General features: G+C 45.3%; 1 protein-coding gene across 1 annotated transcript; it reads right to left on the bottom strand.

The window, feature by feature from the left end:
• Positions 1-11,300: 11,300 nt before the first annotated feature.
• LOC125945757 (uncharacterized) lies at positions 11,301-18,100 on the bottom strand. Its single transcript, XM_049668036.1, has 3 exons — positions 17,987-18,100; positions 16,707-17,174; positions 11,301-11,369 (listed from the first exon to the last, which is right to left on the bottom strand). Exons 1-3 carry the CDS (start codon positions 18,098-18,100, stop codon positions 11,301-11,303), a joined length of 651 nt encoding a protein of 216 aa, XP_049523993.1.
• Positions 18,101-18,340: the final 240 nt, after the last annotated feature.

The following is an 18,340-nucleotide window of genomic DNA, read 5'->3' as shown; positions in this document are numbered from 1 at the left end:
CATTTCAGTCAAACCCGTGAGACAGTGAGCGACTGGAAGGAGGGCCAGTTGGTGATGACTCGGACATACTTGGTAAGCGGCCGGGAACACATACTTTTGAATAAAGACGAAAGAATCTTGCACATAAACTGTCAATGCCCATGTCCATCCTAGATTTTCCTTTGATTCCTTTGTAGATTTAGCACGCTTCCTCATTATAGCTATGAACAGGCAGACACGAAACGTTTCTCGGTATCTGGGGTTTTTACACGACAGCCTAACTGGTCTCCTGCATGAGGTGAGGAAAGGTGGGCTCCTTTGAGGGACTTTATGTATTAACATTAGGGGTACTATTGTGTGAACAACCCGTGTTTTTACAGCCTTTGTTGAGCCAAGCCGTGGTTGAATTGAACTGCTCGTGGAGAGGAGGGCGGCAGGCATAAAGCGCGCCAAATAGTGTGGCTTAAAAGCGAGAGAAAAGCAACAATAGAAAATTGAGAGAGGTGGAGAGGAACATCTGTGTGTGACCGTCTTGGCAGATGTGCTGCGGCTGTATAAAAAAACCGCGTCACTCGCAAGGAGTCATTCGCGTTCCAGGTTTAAGCTAAAGATACTTCCCTGGGACAATTTCTTGCTGTCTAGCTCCAGACGAAAGATCAATCCGTCGCCATGGATTCACTTCAAATGCTCGAAGCTCTGTCTAACTTCAGAGATTGGCCAACGCAACGCCCGATAACGAGAATGACGGCGAAATGCATCCTGGAATTCGTGCGCAGCCGCGGCATTTCCGACGTCCCCAACGTGGTCTCCTTTGGCTGTAGAGCCGTGCAATGCTGGGCAGCCGTTTTCCAGCTTTACGAATACGAGGATCAGGGTTGGATGTGGAGCACCGACCTCTACGAAGCGCTTACTTCGGCAGGCTACAACGTGAGCAAGCGGTATGTGCGATGTCTTCTCGAAATATGCGAACGCTGTGGCCAGATATACTTTAACACGTTCATTCAAGCCTGCGCCATGACCGCGACTCATTACGATCCCTGACATTCGCTTGACGCGCTACGACTTTGTCCCAGAGATTTTGTGTGCCCGCCCTGAGCCTCATTACATTATTTGTTCTAACGACGAAGATTGCGTTTCAAGACAACCGTGGTAGCAAATTGCTTCGAGGACATTGTGGGGGTACCTTTAGACGGCATACTCCAGCATTAATGACGTGCTAAAACGATCTCCTGCGATTTGAATTGTAGTTGTGCGGAAATAAACACGAATTAATTGGGAATGCCGCCATTTCACGTGATTAATTTCTTCCTCCTATGTCACCCGTTAAGCTGCAGCGCTAGACTTTGCGGCTTGTCGTTTTTTCGACGCCAGTAACACAATATGCTGTCTCATGCACTGAAGACACCAATATTCATTAAGTCGCCCACAATTTGACCTGGGTGCATTTGCCTTTTCACCGACTGTATCTTGTACTGATTTTTGTTGCTTTATAAACCTTATAGCCTGGTTCACAAATGTACTACAGTCACCGTAGGTGCGCCACCGAGATAACGCCGTGGCGTTAGCTTCCCTATGGTTGATACTACGAGAAAACTTCCAACTTCGTTGGTTTGTTGTAATAAAATACCATCCGAAATGTTCTCACAGACGAAAATTATACATAGACGAACAAGAAATGGCTTTAAGCCACCGTTTTGACACAAGGACTTGCCTTTGTCAGAACAGCAACTGCTTCCTAAGCAGCATATTTAGGTACGCCTTGCTAAATTACTCTCCGCGACCCTCAACGGGGGAGGAGGAGAATATGCCAGGGCATGGTGTGGCGTAGCTAACGTCAAAAAGAGGTGTATTAGCTCATCGTAAACGACAAGTAGAGTGGGGGGGGGGGGGACAAAGTGAAGTCTGGAGTTATGAGAGAAAGCGCGCACAATGGGGGCATTGGTTTGTGGTTCTGAAAAATGTGGGGAGCGACCAATGCGTGCTGTTGAGTCCTTGGCAGCGATCTGTGTTCGGTCATTGGCCTCATAGCTTCAGTAGAAAAGTAGATATTAGAGAACTTTGGTACGGCTACGTGTGCGAATGAAAATTGAAAGAGCATGCATAGTGCCTCCTTTCACTCGATTTTGTCAGATGGCTTGCCCTCTCACTGAGTCGCCCGGTTCTGGCGATGTGCGTTTTCTCCGCGTGGTGGCGCTAGGCTTTTACACTATCTATGCTTTGACAAACATTGTCTTTGTTGGGGATTCCAACATGCGCAATGTAGAACCGGCGATAACAGAGATGGTAGGTGCAGGCGAACGAGGCCAGGTTACCACACTTCCGGGAAAACAGATTAAAGAGGTGATAGCAAAAGCGAAGGAACGCATATGTGACACAATGGAGGAGAGGAACGTAGTGGTGATAATGGGCGGATGCTTGACGGACAAGGGGGCAAATAGCTACAGGGGTCACCGACCTTGGAAAGTTTCAAAGGAAGTGCAAATCGCGGTGTGCATGGTGCCAGAGTTTGAAGGGCAGAGTTTTGCAATTGAAAGGGCTGTCCTTGCTGCAAACAGGGAAATTTGGACGCTAGCCAAAGCAATGAATTTTACTGTCATTGACATCAACCGAGAAGTGCACCGAGCAGGCCGCGAAGGCGCTTTTGTTCGTGACGGTATACATTTTAGCGGAAGTGTAGCAACAATGGTTGGACGTCGATTCGCGGCGCGGGCTGTAGCTTTTTTAGGCGAGCCCCAGTCAATCAGTATTGAATGTAGCGACACACCAGCAAACGGCACAACGAGACCACAAAGTGTTATGAAAGAATAAACAAAGGGTTTGAATAGAGAAGGTAAAATTTGTTACATACACATGCAGGGTAGTCGCAAGCAGCAGAAATTCCTGGAAATTAAAACACAGCTGAATAACGAAGCGATTAGCGTGTACGCTTTGAACGAAGCGCATCTACAAGATTTTGAGCAGCCGTCTGTTATTGACAATCTTGTATTGGGAAGGGTGCAACAGAATGAACGGGTCAAGGAAAGGTGGAGGCGTAGGCATACTAATTAGGCGATGTCTGAAGTGGCAAAAGAGACATGAAGGGTAAAAGAGACATGTAAGGAGCATTTATAGATTAGCGGCAGATGCCAAGACAAAAAGACATGGCTGGAAGTAGCTTACCTAGGGACATGTTTTTTATGGAAGAGAAAAAAAATAAGGAATTGGTTCATTGCATTAGAATCGATATTAATGAGTTCAAGAAATGGGGCCAGGTGATTTTAGTGGGAAATATGAATGTGCATATGGGCAATTTAGACAGATATACTGGTTACAACAGCTCTGTAGTGCTGGGTCTGTGTGATGAACAGAACCTTTTAGTAGTTAACAGGGAGAATAAGTGTCATGGACAGATAACGTGGCAATACGGGAACAGTCAATTATGTATTAACTAGTTACGCCTTAGTCTCTGAAATTGTCTACGAACAATTAGACCACATGATAATAGACGAAAATGGAAAAATACTCTGGGTAGTTATCATAGACGTTTAACATTAAAGTCTGGGAAATGAGGACTTTTCTAACAACAATCTGGGAATATAAGGAAATGGTAGACGTTATGCAGTAGGAAATAAGTCACACGGGAAAAAAAATATTGGATTGGAAAGAGGAAGCCACGTAAGCGGTGGAAGAAGAAAATAAAGCAAGCCACAGAAGAACTGTTAGATGTTATGGAGCACGTTGGGAGCACAATATTCGCAAAAGAGACCAAGGCGTCCCATAAAAGATTCTGAAACCATATAAAAGTCTCCGAACCTCCAACTAAAAACTCTCAAACGGCTATAAAGGATGAAGATGGTAACATCTACGAAGGAGGCGATGTGCTGCGGTACATCACAGACGTTATTTGAGATAACGTGGGCACGAAAAAAGAGAAGTTCAGACAACAAATCCTGCAACAACAGAGAACCCGGAGAGTTTTTTTGGAAAAAAGGCAGCAAAAAATGTCCCAAATAACAAGGCAGCAGCACCTGATGAAATCACAATACAGCTAATCAAAAACCTCGGTCCAAAGAGAAAGCACTGCTGACTAATGGCATAGAGCAAGTGATTAGCACGAAGTAAATTCCAATTGGATGGCCCGAAAGCAAGATGAACCCGATCCACAAGGCAAAGGAGATATTGGCATTAGAAGCGATATTAAAGTTAAAGAAATCGGCCCAGGTGATATTAGTGAGCGATATGAACACGCACATGGACGATTTAGACGGATATACTGATTGCGATGGTTCTCTAGTGCGGGATCTGCGTGATGAACAGAACCTTATAGTAGTTAACAGGCAGAATAAGTATCATGGACAGGTAACATAGCAATGCAGAAACAGGCAGTCAAGTATCGACTACGGCTTAGTCTCAGAAATGGTCTACGAACAACCAGACCAAATGATAACAGATGAAAATGAACAAAAAAATAGCCTGGGTAGCGATCATAGACGTTTCACATTAAAGTTTGGGAGAGATACTAACGCAGAACACAAACCAATAGCATCAAAATTCCGAAAAATAATTGAGCTGCAAAAAACAGAGATCCCAAAAAATATTGAGAAGAAAATTGAGTGTTTTCTTACAACAGTTTGAGAATATAAGGAACTGGTAAACGTAATGCAGCAGACACAGAAAAATTATTTTTGGATTGGAAAGAGGAAACCATCTAAGTGGTGAATCAAGGAAATAAAGAAAACTATAGAAAACTGTAAGCAGGCGTCTAGGGAGCATCGAGACGAGAAAAAAGTCACGCCTGCGCGGCACACGCAGCACTGTCACAGCGTAAGCTGGTGGAGCGGCTCAAGCCTAGCTCCAATTTGGGCACGTCGCACAACAGGGTCTTCGCGGCAGTCTGCTCGCCTCGTTTTGAAGAGAACGATCTGAACTGACCGCCTGGCGTCGACGGCGAGCTGCGGCTTGTAATGCTCTCTGCACAGCAGTCTGCTGAGCCCATGGAGGTAAAAAATACTAGGAGGGAGCGTCACGTGATTCCGCTAGCCTCGGCAAGCCAACCTCCTCTGAAGCCACCCCTCCCTCTCTCAGGGGCCCCGTGCGCGGTGCCTTATGGGGCGGAAAAGGCCCACAAGGTTGCCAGAACATTCGTGATTGTTTGGTACGTGGTAACTTTTAATGGCGCCTGCCGTCACAGGCTTCGAGGCCCGTATGCGGGTGGTGGTTTTCTGCTACTGCGCGCGTCGTTCTTCGCTTCAAATGCGATGCCTTGAAACGTGGAGCAAGACTGGGGCGCCTGACTCATGAAGACAGAAGATTTTCAAGACGTCACTTGCGCTTACCACCGCGGTTAGTGGAGTTGCCAGCGCTCGCGGATCGAAACCCGTCCACACGCCCGAGTGTCGTCTATTTTTCCCTCGTACTCAAGTTTCGTCAAATCAGCTGTTGTGCACCTTAAACTGCGGTGCGTATTATCGTGCTAATTTTTGTCCCGCTGTCTTGCACCTAGCAAGAAACGAGATGTATTGAAGGACGCTTTTTGGCGGATTTTCGCTTACTCCACTAAGCAAAAATGCAACAAGAAACCTAGCTCTGCTGTGCGTCTTTTGTATTGAGAAAAATAAACAGCATTAGCCTGCATTCTAAACGCCGAAGTCGTCGCCGTTTATTCATATTTGCGTGCACTATTTTCTACGATTGTATGGTGCGACGACGCTGTTGATCGACGCGCCTCGGGGATCCACTATCGTTATGTAGTAAAGCAAATGGACGGAATTTGTGCATTATCTAGAGTTTATTCAGCTGTTTTCGAATGTGAGTATAGCTTCACAGCAGAATTATGTCCGAGAGTCAAACACTGCCAGGGGGACCCTTCTCTCTGCTAGTGTGAAATGGCATGAAAACTGAATACATATAGCGGCAAGAGAGAAATGGCAGCATTCATTTGCACTTGTGGATTCATTGTGTTGCTGGTGTGCTTGTACTCTGGAAAGCACATTTTTATGACAACAGTAATTGTTTCATTCTTTATTCAATGTTTATTGCACCTATAGAAGCCAGAAGATTTCACACAAATTTATAATATAATATATAATGTATTTCACATTCATAATACAAATGAAGTACATTGCAGAGTACCCGCCGGGGTGGCTCAGTCAGCTAAGGCGTTGCGCTGCTGAGCACGAGGTCGCGGGATCGAATCCCGGCCGCGGCGGCCGCATTTCGATGGAGGCGAAATGCAAAAACGCCCGTGTGCTTGCGTTGTAGCGCACGTTAAAGAACCCCAGGTGGTCAAAATTAACCCGGAGCCCTCCACTACGGCGTGCCTCATAATCAGAACTGGTTTTGGCACGTAAAACCCCAGAAAGAAGAAGAAGAACATTGCAGAGTATGCACAAAAGATAATGAACAGCAAGTAGGAAAACTTATTGTGCCACTGCTCAATGGTATCAGTATAAGTCAGCATACTTGTATGCAACAGGACATTTGTATACAATAATGTTATACAAAGTAAACTATATCACACATAGTATTGGTACCTTTAATAAAACTCTTCAATGGGATCAGCTTTCCTTGAATGTCACTGCTGCAGTTTAGCTGACAAATGCCTTGTATGCAACATCTTCGCTACAGGGTTATAATTGTACAATATTTATATCTGCGATGTACTCACAAATATTTAAAGGGTTTGGTGATGGTGCATGTCAGAAAAATAGGCAATACATATTCAGAAATAAAAAAAATAAGAGTGGTAGTCCACAAAGTCAAAGATGAAAAAATTGATGCGAGGTCAGACCCACAAACTAAGTACGTCAACATTGAAATACAGTGCATTTTGCTGCAAGTAAAATGTACAACAAATCTTGTTTTATCACATATCTACAAAAGAATCAGCACCATCGAAGCTGAGTCAACACACCACAAAATTAAGAGGCGACGGCTCCATTACATTGTGAACCTCAAATGAATGAATATTTCACGGTATTTAAAACACTCATTGACTGGTATACACCAAATGTTCGTGGTTGCAGTGAATCTGGCCTCATAAAAGGCTACTGTAAAGCAAGTAAACTAAGTGAGCACATTCAATTATTTTGGAAGTAGTAAAACCAACGGTATTCCAGGTGACGGAGGCAAATTTCCACAAAGGTCAGGTAAAAGGCATACAGGAAACAACTTTGAAAAATACATTGTCATCCTCAAGAGTATACTTAGCTCACGCTTAATGCATTGAGAGCATTCATAGCATGCCCATGTCATCGCACAGTTTGCTCTAGTGAAAGGTAGGCCAGCTAACCTACCGTCATTGTCCATACTGTTTAGCTTGGTGCTACCCGCAGGGGCGTCTGCGTAAGCAGGCGTTTGGTGTGTGGCGACACCACGGACCCGAGCACACGAGGGTTGGACCCTCCCGCGTGTAGCCGTGCGCGGCTCAGCCGTGTCTGGGGAAAGGGAGATCCTGGGGGTTGAGCCGATGCCGGGTGTTTGGACCTTTAAGGCCCCCCGGCGGAGGCAACACACCTCTTCGGCCTCTGCTTCACATAGACGGCACCTCCAGACTGACCCACCTGGAGGAAATCGGCAGTCGCCTTTTCCTGTCCCCCTCTTCAGTCTTTTGTCTTTCTCTCTCACTTTTCAATCTTTCCTGTCTTCTAGTCACTTCTTCTCACTTCCGAATTTCTGGGCGGCAAGGGTTAACCTGGTGTACTTATCCAACCTTGGGTATTTTATATTAGGTTATAGCGGCGATGCATGGCTGGCGTCTGCAAGTATTCTAACTTTGTAGCGTCCCCTTGTTGGGCTCGGTGGTGGGTGGCTACCATCGCCGCCGAATTTTCCATTTTTACATGGCAAATGCTTTTCCCCTACTTCCTGATCGCTCCCTGAAAAGGGGGCGCACCGATGAAACATTCAACTTTTTTATGAAACCTAAAGAAATTTTCCCCAAATACCACGTAGTACATAGCCAACACGAAACCAAGACTGTCCGTACAATATCCCCATTTGTTGTAGCAAAATGTCTGACAGAAGCAATCGGCCCAGGTTACAAAGTCACTAAGATGGGAAGCGGAGACCTTCTTTTGGAAGTGCGTGATAAGCTACAGTACAACAAATTATCGAAACTTGTTGCATTTGGTGACATTCCCGTCTCAGTGGGCCCTCACAGGTCAATGAACACTGTACGCGGTGTGATTTCTGATGACGACCTTCTAGAACTCAGTGAAAGCGAGCTGTTGGATGGATGGCAAGACCAAAATGTAGTAAAGGTTCAAAGAATTAAGTTAAGGCGTGACGACAAAGAAATTCCCACAAAACATGTAATTATCACTTTTGGAACAAGCGACCTACCAGATTCAATCGAGACCGGATATTGTAAGCTCCGTGTACGACCATACATCCCCAATCCGCACCGATGCTTCAAGTGTCATCGTTTTGGGCATGGGTCTCAGAGCTGCCGAGGGCGCGCTACCTGTGCGAAATGTGCTTCTAAAGAACATGCCTCAGACATATGCACTTCCACAACCCATTGTGCCAACTGTGACGGAGACCACCCCGCCTATTCACGATTGTGCCCGTCATGGAAGAAAGAAATAGAAATAATACAACTCAAAGTCAAACTAAACATTTCATTTCCAGAGGCGCGCAAGCGTTTTGCTGCCCATAATCAGTCCAGTCCTTCCTACACCGATGTGGCGCGCCGGGGGGCAGCGTCACATCCCGCGGCAGCCGCCCGAGTCACACATAGTGTGACGGGGGCTACGCCTTCAGCCCCCCCGGCAGGAGCAGCCAGTGCTGTTCCGCCCCCTACAACGCAGGGCCAGCAGTCCTCCGGACCTGCCGGCCCCAGGGTCACTGCTCGTGCAGACCGGCCCCAAAAACCCCTGAGTGTGCCCGTGGAGCGGGCAGCATCCAGCGCCTCTGACGAGGTGATGGATGCAAGCATCACTACTCCGGCGTCCCTGGCGCCGAAGGAACGGCGTAGCTCCGTGGAGCGCGTCGGGAGAAAAGAAAAATCCGGTAACACGGGGCCTGGAAAGGTCTCATGAACTACCTTATTTCTCTTGACACACACCACAAAACACTTCCAATATGGCTACACAGATCATGCATTGGAATGTTAGAGGTCTACTCCACAATCTGGACGACATAAAGGAACTCCTACACAAGTTTAATCCACGAGTGCTCTGTGTGCAAGAGACACACCTCAATCGTACACACACCAACTTTCTGCGGCAATATGCCATTTTCCGTAAAGACCGCAACGACGCTTTGGTTTCATCGGGCGGTGTTGCCATAATAGTTGATAAGGGTGTCGCCTGCCAACATTTGCAGCTGCAAACGCCCCTTGAGGCAGTTGCAGTCAGAGCAGTGCTTTTTGATAAGCTGTTAACAATTACTTCCTTATACATCCCACCCAGCTATCAACTCTCCAGAACAGAATTTGAAAGCTTTATTGCTCAACTTCCGGAGCCCTATATTCTCGTTGGAGACCTTAATGCACATAATACCTTGTGGGGTGACTCTCGATGTGATGCCAGAGGGCGCCTGATAGAAAATTTCCTGTTATCTACAGGTGCATGTTTGCTAAATAAGAAACAACCAACCTTTTACAGCGTCGCAAACAAAACATTCTCATGCATAGATTTAAGCATTGCGTCAAGCACAGTCGTGCCTTACTTGGAATGGAAGGTGGTTAACAATCCCTACGGGAGTGACCATTTTCCCATTATCTTAAAATTAACAAAACAAGAAGAATGCTCACCACATGTGCCCCAGTGGAAAGTCGACTCAGCGAACTGGAAACGATACAGAGAGCTGACTTATTTGACCTGGAATGACATTCGTATGCTTAGTATTGACGATGCAGTTGCATATTTAACAGCATTTATTTTGGATGCAGCGTCAATATACATCTCACAAACAAATGGATCATCTTCTAAACGACGTGTTCCCTGGTGGAACGATGAATGTAGGGAAGCGCGAAAGAAACAAAATAAGGCTTGGTATCACCTCCGTAACTCTCCGACTACAGAAAACTTGATCAGCTTTAAGAAAATAAAGTCTGAAGGTAGAAGAACGCGCCGCCGTGCCAAAAGGGAAAGCTGGCAAAAATACATCTCCGGCATTAATTCCTATACAGATGAAAGAAAAGTCTGGAACAGGGTTAAGAAAATAAAAGGCCGCGAAACTCATCCTCTACCTTTAGTAAACACACAAGGAGACACTCTTGAGGACCAGGCTGATAGTCTAGGAGCACACTTCGAGCACATTTCCAGTACATCACATTACACAGATACATTTCTAAAATACCAGCGACAAGCAGAGCGTCAGCCTCTGTGTCAAAAAGCCACAGCGAAGGATGCATACAATCGTCCATTTAGCATGGCGGAGTTCCAGGCTTCACTAAATTGTTGTAAGAAATCCGCTCCCGGAAGTGACAGAATAATATATGAAATGGTCAAACATTTACATCCAGAAACCCACAGAACACTACTCTCACTATTTAACTCCATGTTCTCCGCTGGCTATATTCCGTCCGCCTGGAAAGAAGCCATCGTAATTCCTATTCTCAAAGAGGGCAAGGACCCTTCCTCACCCAGTAGTTATAGGCCTATAGCTCTGACAAGTTGTATATGCAAACTCTTTGAGAAAATGGTTAACCGACGCCTCATCTATTATCTTGAAAACAACAAAATACTCGATCCCTTACAGTGCGGCTTTAGAGAAGGTAGATCCACAACAGATCACCTTGTTCGCATCGAGACAAATATCCGTGATGCCTTTGTCCATAAACAGTTTTTCTTGTCAGTATTTTTAGATATGGAGAAGGCATACGACACAACTTGGCGTTTTGGAATTCTTCGTGACCTGGCTGGAATGGGAGTCCGAGGCAACTTATTAAATGTGATACATAGCTACCTCTCTGATCGCACGTTCCGTGTTAGAGTTGGTAACGTCCTGTCTCGTCAATTCACGCAGGAGGCTGGTGTACCACAAGGTGGTGTCCTGAGCTGTACTTTATTTATTGTCAAGATGAACTCGCTCCAAACTGTCATACCACGTACAATGTTTTATTCTGTATATGTAGATGATATACAAATAGGTTTCAAATCATGTAATCTTAGTATCTGCGAGCGACAAGTACAGCTTGGCTTAAATAAATTGTCTAAATGGGCGGACGAGAATGGATTTAAACTCAACCCCCAAAAAAGCACATGCGTTCTCTTCTCGAACAAGAGAGGTGTACTGCCTGACCCTGCTATTGATCTTAATGGACAACGGCTATCTGTCAGCCACGAACATAAATTTCTAGGAATTATCTTAGACTCCAAATTAACTTTTGTTCCTCACCTCAGGTATCTGAGAATGAGGTGTCTGAAGACAATGAATTTACTGAAGCTCATGTCTCGGACATCCTGGGGAAGTGACAGGAGATGCCTTTTGAGTCTCTACAAAAGTCTTATACGGTCACGCCTTGATTACGGAGCTATAGTATATAACTCCGCTGCACCTAGTGCTTTAAGGATGCTAGATCCCGTTCACCACTTGGGTATACGCCTTGCTACAGGTGCTTTCAGGACTAGTCCTGTAGAAAGCCTGTATGTGGACTCTAACGAATGGTCTCTACATCTACAAAGGACATATTTAAGTTTTTCCTACGCCCTGAAGGTTAAATCGGATATTCAGCATCCGTGTCATTTTACCATTCGTGACATCTCCACTGCCAGGCTGTTCCAGAACCGCCCCGCTATTAGGGCTCCATTGAACCTTCGTTTAGAGGTACTCGCAGAGGACACAGGCATCCCACTACTAGAAAATGTCCTCATGGCTCCTACTCGCCTGCCCCCACCTTGGGAATGGCAGACTATTCAGTGTGACATTTCCTTTATAGAAATATCCAAACAAGCACCGGAGGCACATATACATTCCCATTTTCTTGAGCTCCAGGAGAAGTACTCCTGTGCAGAATACTATACAGATGCTTCGAAGTCCTCTGCTGGTGTTTCTTACGCAGCTCTCGGAGACTCATTTTCTACATCTGGGGCACTAAATCCACACACATCTATTTTTACAGCAGAAGCGTATGCTATACTATCGGCTGTTAAACACATAAGGCTCACAAATCTATCTAGGGCCATTGTGTTCACTGATTCATTAAGTGTAGTCAGAGCCCTAATTAGTCTACGAAAACATAAGAACTCTGTTTTTAATGAACTGTACAGCTTGTTGTGCTCTGCATATAAGTGCAACCAAGTGATTGTTTTATGCTGGGTACCTGGCCACAAAGGTATAAAGGCAATGAAGCTGCAGATGAAAACGCTACGTCAGTAGCCTTTAGCGACACGGACGCAAATATCCCCATCCCTGCCACAGACCTACAGTCTTTTCTACGCCGTAAGCTGAGGAAGCATTGGCAAGGAGAGTGGGATACCCGAGTATTAAATAAGCTACGCATGATAAAACCAAAACTAGGGAACTGGATAACTGAGAAAACGGCACGATATAAGGAAGTACTTGTCTGTCGATTAAGAATAGGACACACTTACAGTACACACTCTTACCTCTTGACTGGGAGTGATCCTCCGACTTGTAGTAAGTGCGGCAATATTCTGACAGTTGTCCATGTTCTCATTCAGTGCCCTGCTATAGAAGCAGAGAGGAAAAAGTACTTCCCCTCTGCATATCGCGAAAACATACCTCTCCACCCGGCATATTTCCTTAGCAATGAACCGCTTTTTAATCTGAAAACAGTGTTGGAATTCTTAAGTGAAACAGACTCCCTGAAAATTATCTGGCCAGGTAACTTTTAGCATCTTATTAATAGCCCTTGTATTCAAGGCCACTCTTCAAGCTCTAGTGTCATATTTGTTATAGTCTTATATCTGCTACATCATGCTTCTTTAAGGAAACTCAATTGCCATAGCCCACATCACTAACTAATCAATGTCATTATTTTAGTACTTATATGTTTTACGCCATTTACAGCGACTGTTTTAGGCCCTTTTACAGCCAGGTCACATCTGCCATCAGAAACTCATTGCCCACATCATCAACAGCTTATCGATAACGTTAACACTTGTCATGGCGCTCTTTGGCCATACCTGGCCCTTGCGCCATAAAGCACAACACATCATCATTAGCTTGGTGCTGAACAGAACAATTGTTTAAGCAGAATTCGCATGCAGGTGATTCAAGCTACAGCATTCAGCAAGACAACAAGCATGTACTTGCGCAATTTACAATAAGGCATCATATTTCTCCCCTAAAAAAAGTTTGATGTCTGCATACAACGCTCTTGAACAATATATGCGCTTTACAAAGTCACTAAAAACAAATGCCTTAACACAGAACTTGGGGTGAGGTGGGGGGAAGGTTCGTGGTTTGCACTCGTGAAGCGCTGGCTTCACGAGTACAAAGGTGCGGGTCTGATTCCCAGATGTAGTTGCATTCCTGTGAGCGCAGAATGCAAATGCGGTTGTGTACTGGAGTTAAGATACATGCCGAGGAACCTCCAGGCAGTCAAAATTAATCCAGAGCCCGCCCTGCGTCTACCACAAACAAATACGTACCCTTCACCCGCCCGCCTCCACCTTATATTCCCTGAAGTTTACAGTACCCCCAACTGCCGGTGCTGTGGCACTCACCCGGCTATGCTTCCGCATATGCTGTGGGAGTGCCCAGCACAGTACACACATATTAACACCGCGACCCTCTCATCGAGGCTGCGTGAGGCTCTGCGGAGCTCCGCCCTCGACGACCAAATCTGGGCGACCCAGCACGCCCGTGAGGCGGCGGCGAGGCAGGCCCTCGACGTCCCCTCATGGGAGGCTTAGGGCCGGTCATCATAAAGTGCTGGTTCTACAAGAAAAGTTTATTCCTCCTCCTTAACACAAAACCTGGTGGGACTGCCGAAGTTGATAGATAAAGGAATTGTGTGAGCCATCACGAACATAATTTAACCCTGAGGAAACTTGTGTAGCAGTTTTTCCTGTACTGCGAGTCACAGCAGCTAAATAATACAAGCCATGGTGGCTCAGTGGCAATAGTGCTTCATGAGGGCAAAGTTGCGGGTCTGATTCCCAGATGTAGTTGCATTTCTGTGAGTGCAGAATGCAAATGCGGTTGTGTACGTGAGTTTAGATACATGCCGAGGAACCTCCAGGCAGTCAAAATTAATCCAGAGCCCGCCGCTATGGCATCTCTTAGAGCCCATGTATTGCCTTGGAATTTTAACTTATTGCATGAGTCAGGTGTATTCTACCCACAGTGCTACTTGCCAATGACAGGTTAGAAAGGTTCATGCACCCTAACTATGCTTTGTCAGTGTGCAGCCAAAGCAAATGACCAACATGAATGCGAGGTTTGTATTTCTCTACACAAGGCACCAGCTTGGTTCACCACGTCAATTGACTGCCATGGTGGCACAGCGCTTGTGGAACTATGCTGTCATGTTCACAATAATGCAACCATTCTAATTCAATAGTATGCCTTTTTGCGCTCTCAGTGATCTAAGCAGTGCCCTGCCTATGATATCACCAAGACCAGTCGGTCCTAAACAGTGGATATAATCAAGCAAACGAATATAATCAATCAATCAAGCAAAAGAATATAATCAAGCAAAAGGGATCCTGCTCCTCGGCACAAGGTTGCAGGCACTATCCTCACCTTAGCGGCCACACATTGTTGTGGCAACATTAAAAAAGTCCAGTGTACTGTTCACCTGCCAAATCCAACAGCTCAAGTGGTCCGATTTACCCCTAGCCCTCCAATATATACAACATGATTGATAACCACTGTGTGGTGTTTGCCTGCGAAGCCCTTAAAACAACATGTAGGCCATGCGCTTTGATGTAAAAAATTTCGAGTAGTTGTAAATAATTAGCCAATGATAGTACAAAAATTTACAAGATTTTCTAGATTTATTGGCCCTTGAACTGCGTCAGCTTTGTGTGCTTTTGCCTAATTCTTTCCTGATGGAGACGTTCCGTTGTCATCTTGGCAACGTAGCGCAGTCTCACATCTAGGTACTTATCTATGATTGCCCTCACAAGATGGGATGAGTGGCATTCAAGCGGGTGATTTTCGAGCATGTGCTGATCTAACACTTTAAAGAAGTCCTTGCCGACAAAGGTTGTCATAGTGGCCATTGCAACTTTAGCTGCAAGCCTTTGGGATGGTAGTGGCGAGCACACCAGAGCCCTACGCAGCTCTTTCTCACATTGTCTGCAAATGTTCAGAACATCATTTGAAGCGTAGATCAGTCCACCTCTCTTTTTTCGAGGAATCAGGGAATATGCAGGCATGGATGGAGGAGTTGACACCTTTAGTGCAGAAGCACACTGATCGCACTGGAGGTGAAGCAGTAAGCTGCGAACTACAAACCCGGCTATGTGCGCAACAATTGCATCTCCAAGCTCAGACACCCTGCCTGGGTCGGCAGAGTAGTCATGATCTTGTAAAATTGCTTCCGTGACTGGTTCACTGGCTGCAGGGCTTCTCTGAGGGGCAGTGAAGTTAATTACATCGATGGAGGATGGTTTTTCAGAGGAGCTTACAAAGAGAATTTCGATGTGTTCTAATGGCAAGCAATTTCCACCATCAATGTCCTTGACCTCATTGTGAACTATCAGACGCTTGAATGCTGCTGCAAACTGCTTTGCTGTTGGGTTGTCATTGCAGCGCCCAAACGATCTTATTGCAGCAAAAAATAGCTCAAGGTGGTCCTGGCTGAGCTTGGAGGTCGGAAGATATGCCAATAGGCCATTTTCTGTAACCAAGTGGTTGTATAGACGAATGGCATTGTCTAAGCAGACCACAAAGCCAATGAAGCCTGTCTTTCGGTTGGTCTCTATCATTAGTTTACCAGCTGCAGATTCCCTAAGTGAGCAAAAGTAGGCCTTCAGTTCTTCGACATACTCAGTGACACGAGTCACATTTTCAGGACACAGTGGCCTTTTCCAACCTTCTTGCCTTGGATGCCTTGAATTTAAAATGTCAAATGCGTTGTTGACATGTCTAATAAACTTTTCTGTTGGCAAGGAATTTGAAAATTTTGGGATTTTACGAGCTCTGCATTCACCAAGAGCATCTGCTACCGATTGACTAAACGTTTGAGCCGCCAATGAGATTTTCATGGGCTGGTTTTTCCAATTAACATGTGCCTGTCTAAGTTTGTTTGCCAAATGTAGGCCTTCTGTGTACTGAATTTCATGCAGCTCATCAATGTGTTTCCACAATATGAACTGTTTGTTCGTATCAACAATAGCCTTTTTATCACACAGGGTGTTCCGCAGCAGCTTCAACATGTGACAGGGATCCAACATGGCAAAGACAGGCTTTTTTGTCACTGGATGCGGAAAAGAAGCATCCAGCTCAGTCAGGTCCATCTTGCAGCCAAGGCTGCGCAGCATTGACAAATTTGCTGCAGCGCCATCGCAAGTCAAACTCACAATGTGTGCACCTTTTTCGTGAGCGAAGCCAGCAGCTTGCAGCACCAAATTGCGCCTCTGCTCACCACCAAGGCCATCCACTAGAAAGTAGCCAATCGGCAGCTTCCATCTGCCATTGATTGCAACAAGCATTAAAACAAATGCATCTTTGGCAACTGGAAAGCTGTCATCATTGACATCAATGCCCATGTCAACATATCCATGGAACCTCTTTCCATCCCACTCCACATGTCTCCGAATGGCCATGTCATCCACAACCAGATTGCATAACGTGGAGTGGCCGTTTTGTGAATTTTGCTCTACCTTCATAGCCAATGCAGTCAGTGCCTCTTTTGAAAACCCAGCAGCCCCATCAATGGATTGGTACCATTTGCACAGAGTCTTTGGATGCGGAAGGCATGTGTCAAAAGTAGCTCGTACATATCGGTATGCTCTAGGTGAATAAAAATGCAACGTCAGTGCAAATGCCCTGAGCTCTGGCGAATAAGTGGGTGACACTGCTGCACCAGACTTACGTGTCAGTTGACGCATGAGCAAGTCTTTTTTTGCCCCACCAAGACTCTGCAGCGTGGCAACATCCTCATTTCCTAGAATGCGATTCTCAGACAAATCTTGAATGACATCTTGAAGATGAGCAACCTTATGTAAAAGCCGGCGACGGGATTGCTGCAGAGTCTTGATCTTTTTCTTGGTCGCAGTTTGCAGTTGCGAGTAACGCCTCACTTCGTGCCTCAGAAAGGCCTTTTCAGGTGTGTCTTCTGCTTGCTGTGGCTGCAAAATATCGCACGCACAGAAAACAGGTCCATGAGCAACCAACGTGACACAAATCATGTACCCAGAACAAGGTACTTAATTGTTGTGGCATACATTCTTATGCAAGCCATGAAGAATATAATGCTAAATTTTAGGTCATTACCTGGCTCACGACAATTTCCATTTACACTTTTGTGAACTTAAAAACTTTGAGGGCATAAAACTGCCATCCACACGAGCTTGCTAGTGCTACTTAATTTTGTTTGTTTGTTTATTTATTTATTTGCAAAATACTGCAGGCCCATCTAGGCCCAGGCAGGAAAGGTAAAAGTACGAAACAACTAACACAGAAGAGGCCAATGTAGCATAGTTGAATGTGGGATGCTTCACAGCAACCTTTTAGTTTGAATAGGCAAAATATACTGATCTCATTCTACACAAAAGACCAGTTTTGTCTGCCTGTATCACGGCTCCTCATGACTGATCGAACAAATAAAGAGCATAGAAAATTGTAAAAAAACCTGTTGGTCTTCTAGTTCATTGTGTCATTTGAATGGAAAAGAGAAATTGTAAGCAGATTATTCGTCGCCAATTGCAAACCCTGAGGAAACTCACACTGCTGTGGGCAAATATGAATATGTTTCAGCTTTTAATTACATGGTTGCCATGATCATAAATGTTAGTGTCCACGTGCAGTTCACTGAGTGACATTTGTTATGCTTCATTCAGTGATATTTATATATTATGCCATGAAAATAAATGCTACTTCACTTGAAGTTAGCTAAGGAAACAAGTGTGTAAAAATTGCAGTGGTCGAGTATTATCCTTACCATAGTATGCCTTGCTGTTCGAGGTGTCGCTGGGTTGTGCATAGGCAGCACAGCAGAAGCATCACCCTCGAGCGTGCTGGTAGGCCTTCGACTGGGAGACTGGACAAAATACATCAAGTGCAATGATGAAGACTGTTTACTGCAACATAGCTTGAAATTGCTGACTGTGCAAACAAAATCCCAGATGCACAGTTGAAGCTAAAGCCTAGGACTAATAGAGAGACCATTGGATTGATTTAAAAATTAAGCACAATAATGACCACCAAGCAGGACATTGTTAGGGAGATCAGTAGCTGTGGCTATGTACTGTATTCCTTATCTGATGTCCCAAAAAATGATGTTGATCAAGCTTAC

Source organism: Dermacentor silvarum, chromosome 5, assembly GCF_013339745.2.
Source record: "Dermacentor silvarum isolate Dsil-2018 chromosome 5, BIME_Dsil_1.4, whole genome shotgun sequence".
Lineage (NCBI taxonomy): Eukaryota > Metazoa > Arthropoda > Arachnida > Ixodida > Ixodidae > Dermacentor > Dermacentor silvarum.
This window is presented reverse-complemented; position numbering and strand designations above follow the sequence as displayed.

What these genes read in the sequence shown, in the direction of transcription:
- LOC125945757 (XM_049668036.1), bottom strand. Translation starts at nt 18,100, where the DNA reads ATGTATTTTGTCCAGTCTCCCAGTCGAAGGCCTACCAGCACGCTCGAG. An exon ending in GAACAGCAAGGCATACTATG is followed by an intron (nt 17,175 to 17,986) that starts GTAAGGATAATA and finishes GATATTTTGCAG; the next exon opens with CCACAGCAAGCAGAAGACAC. An exon ending in TGACTGCATTGGCTATGAAG is followed by an intron (nt 11,370 to 16,706) that starts GTAGAGCAAAAT and finishes TCACTTCCCCAG; the next exon opens with GATGTCCGAGACATGAGCTT.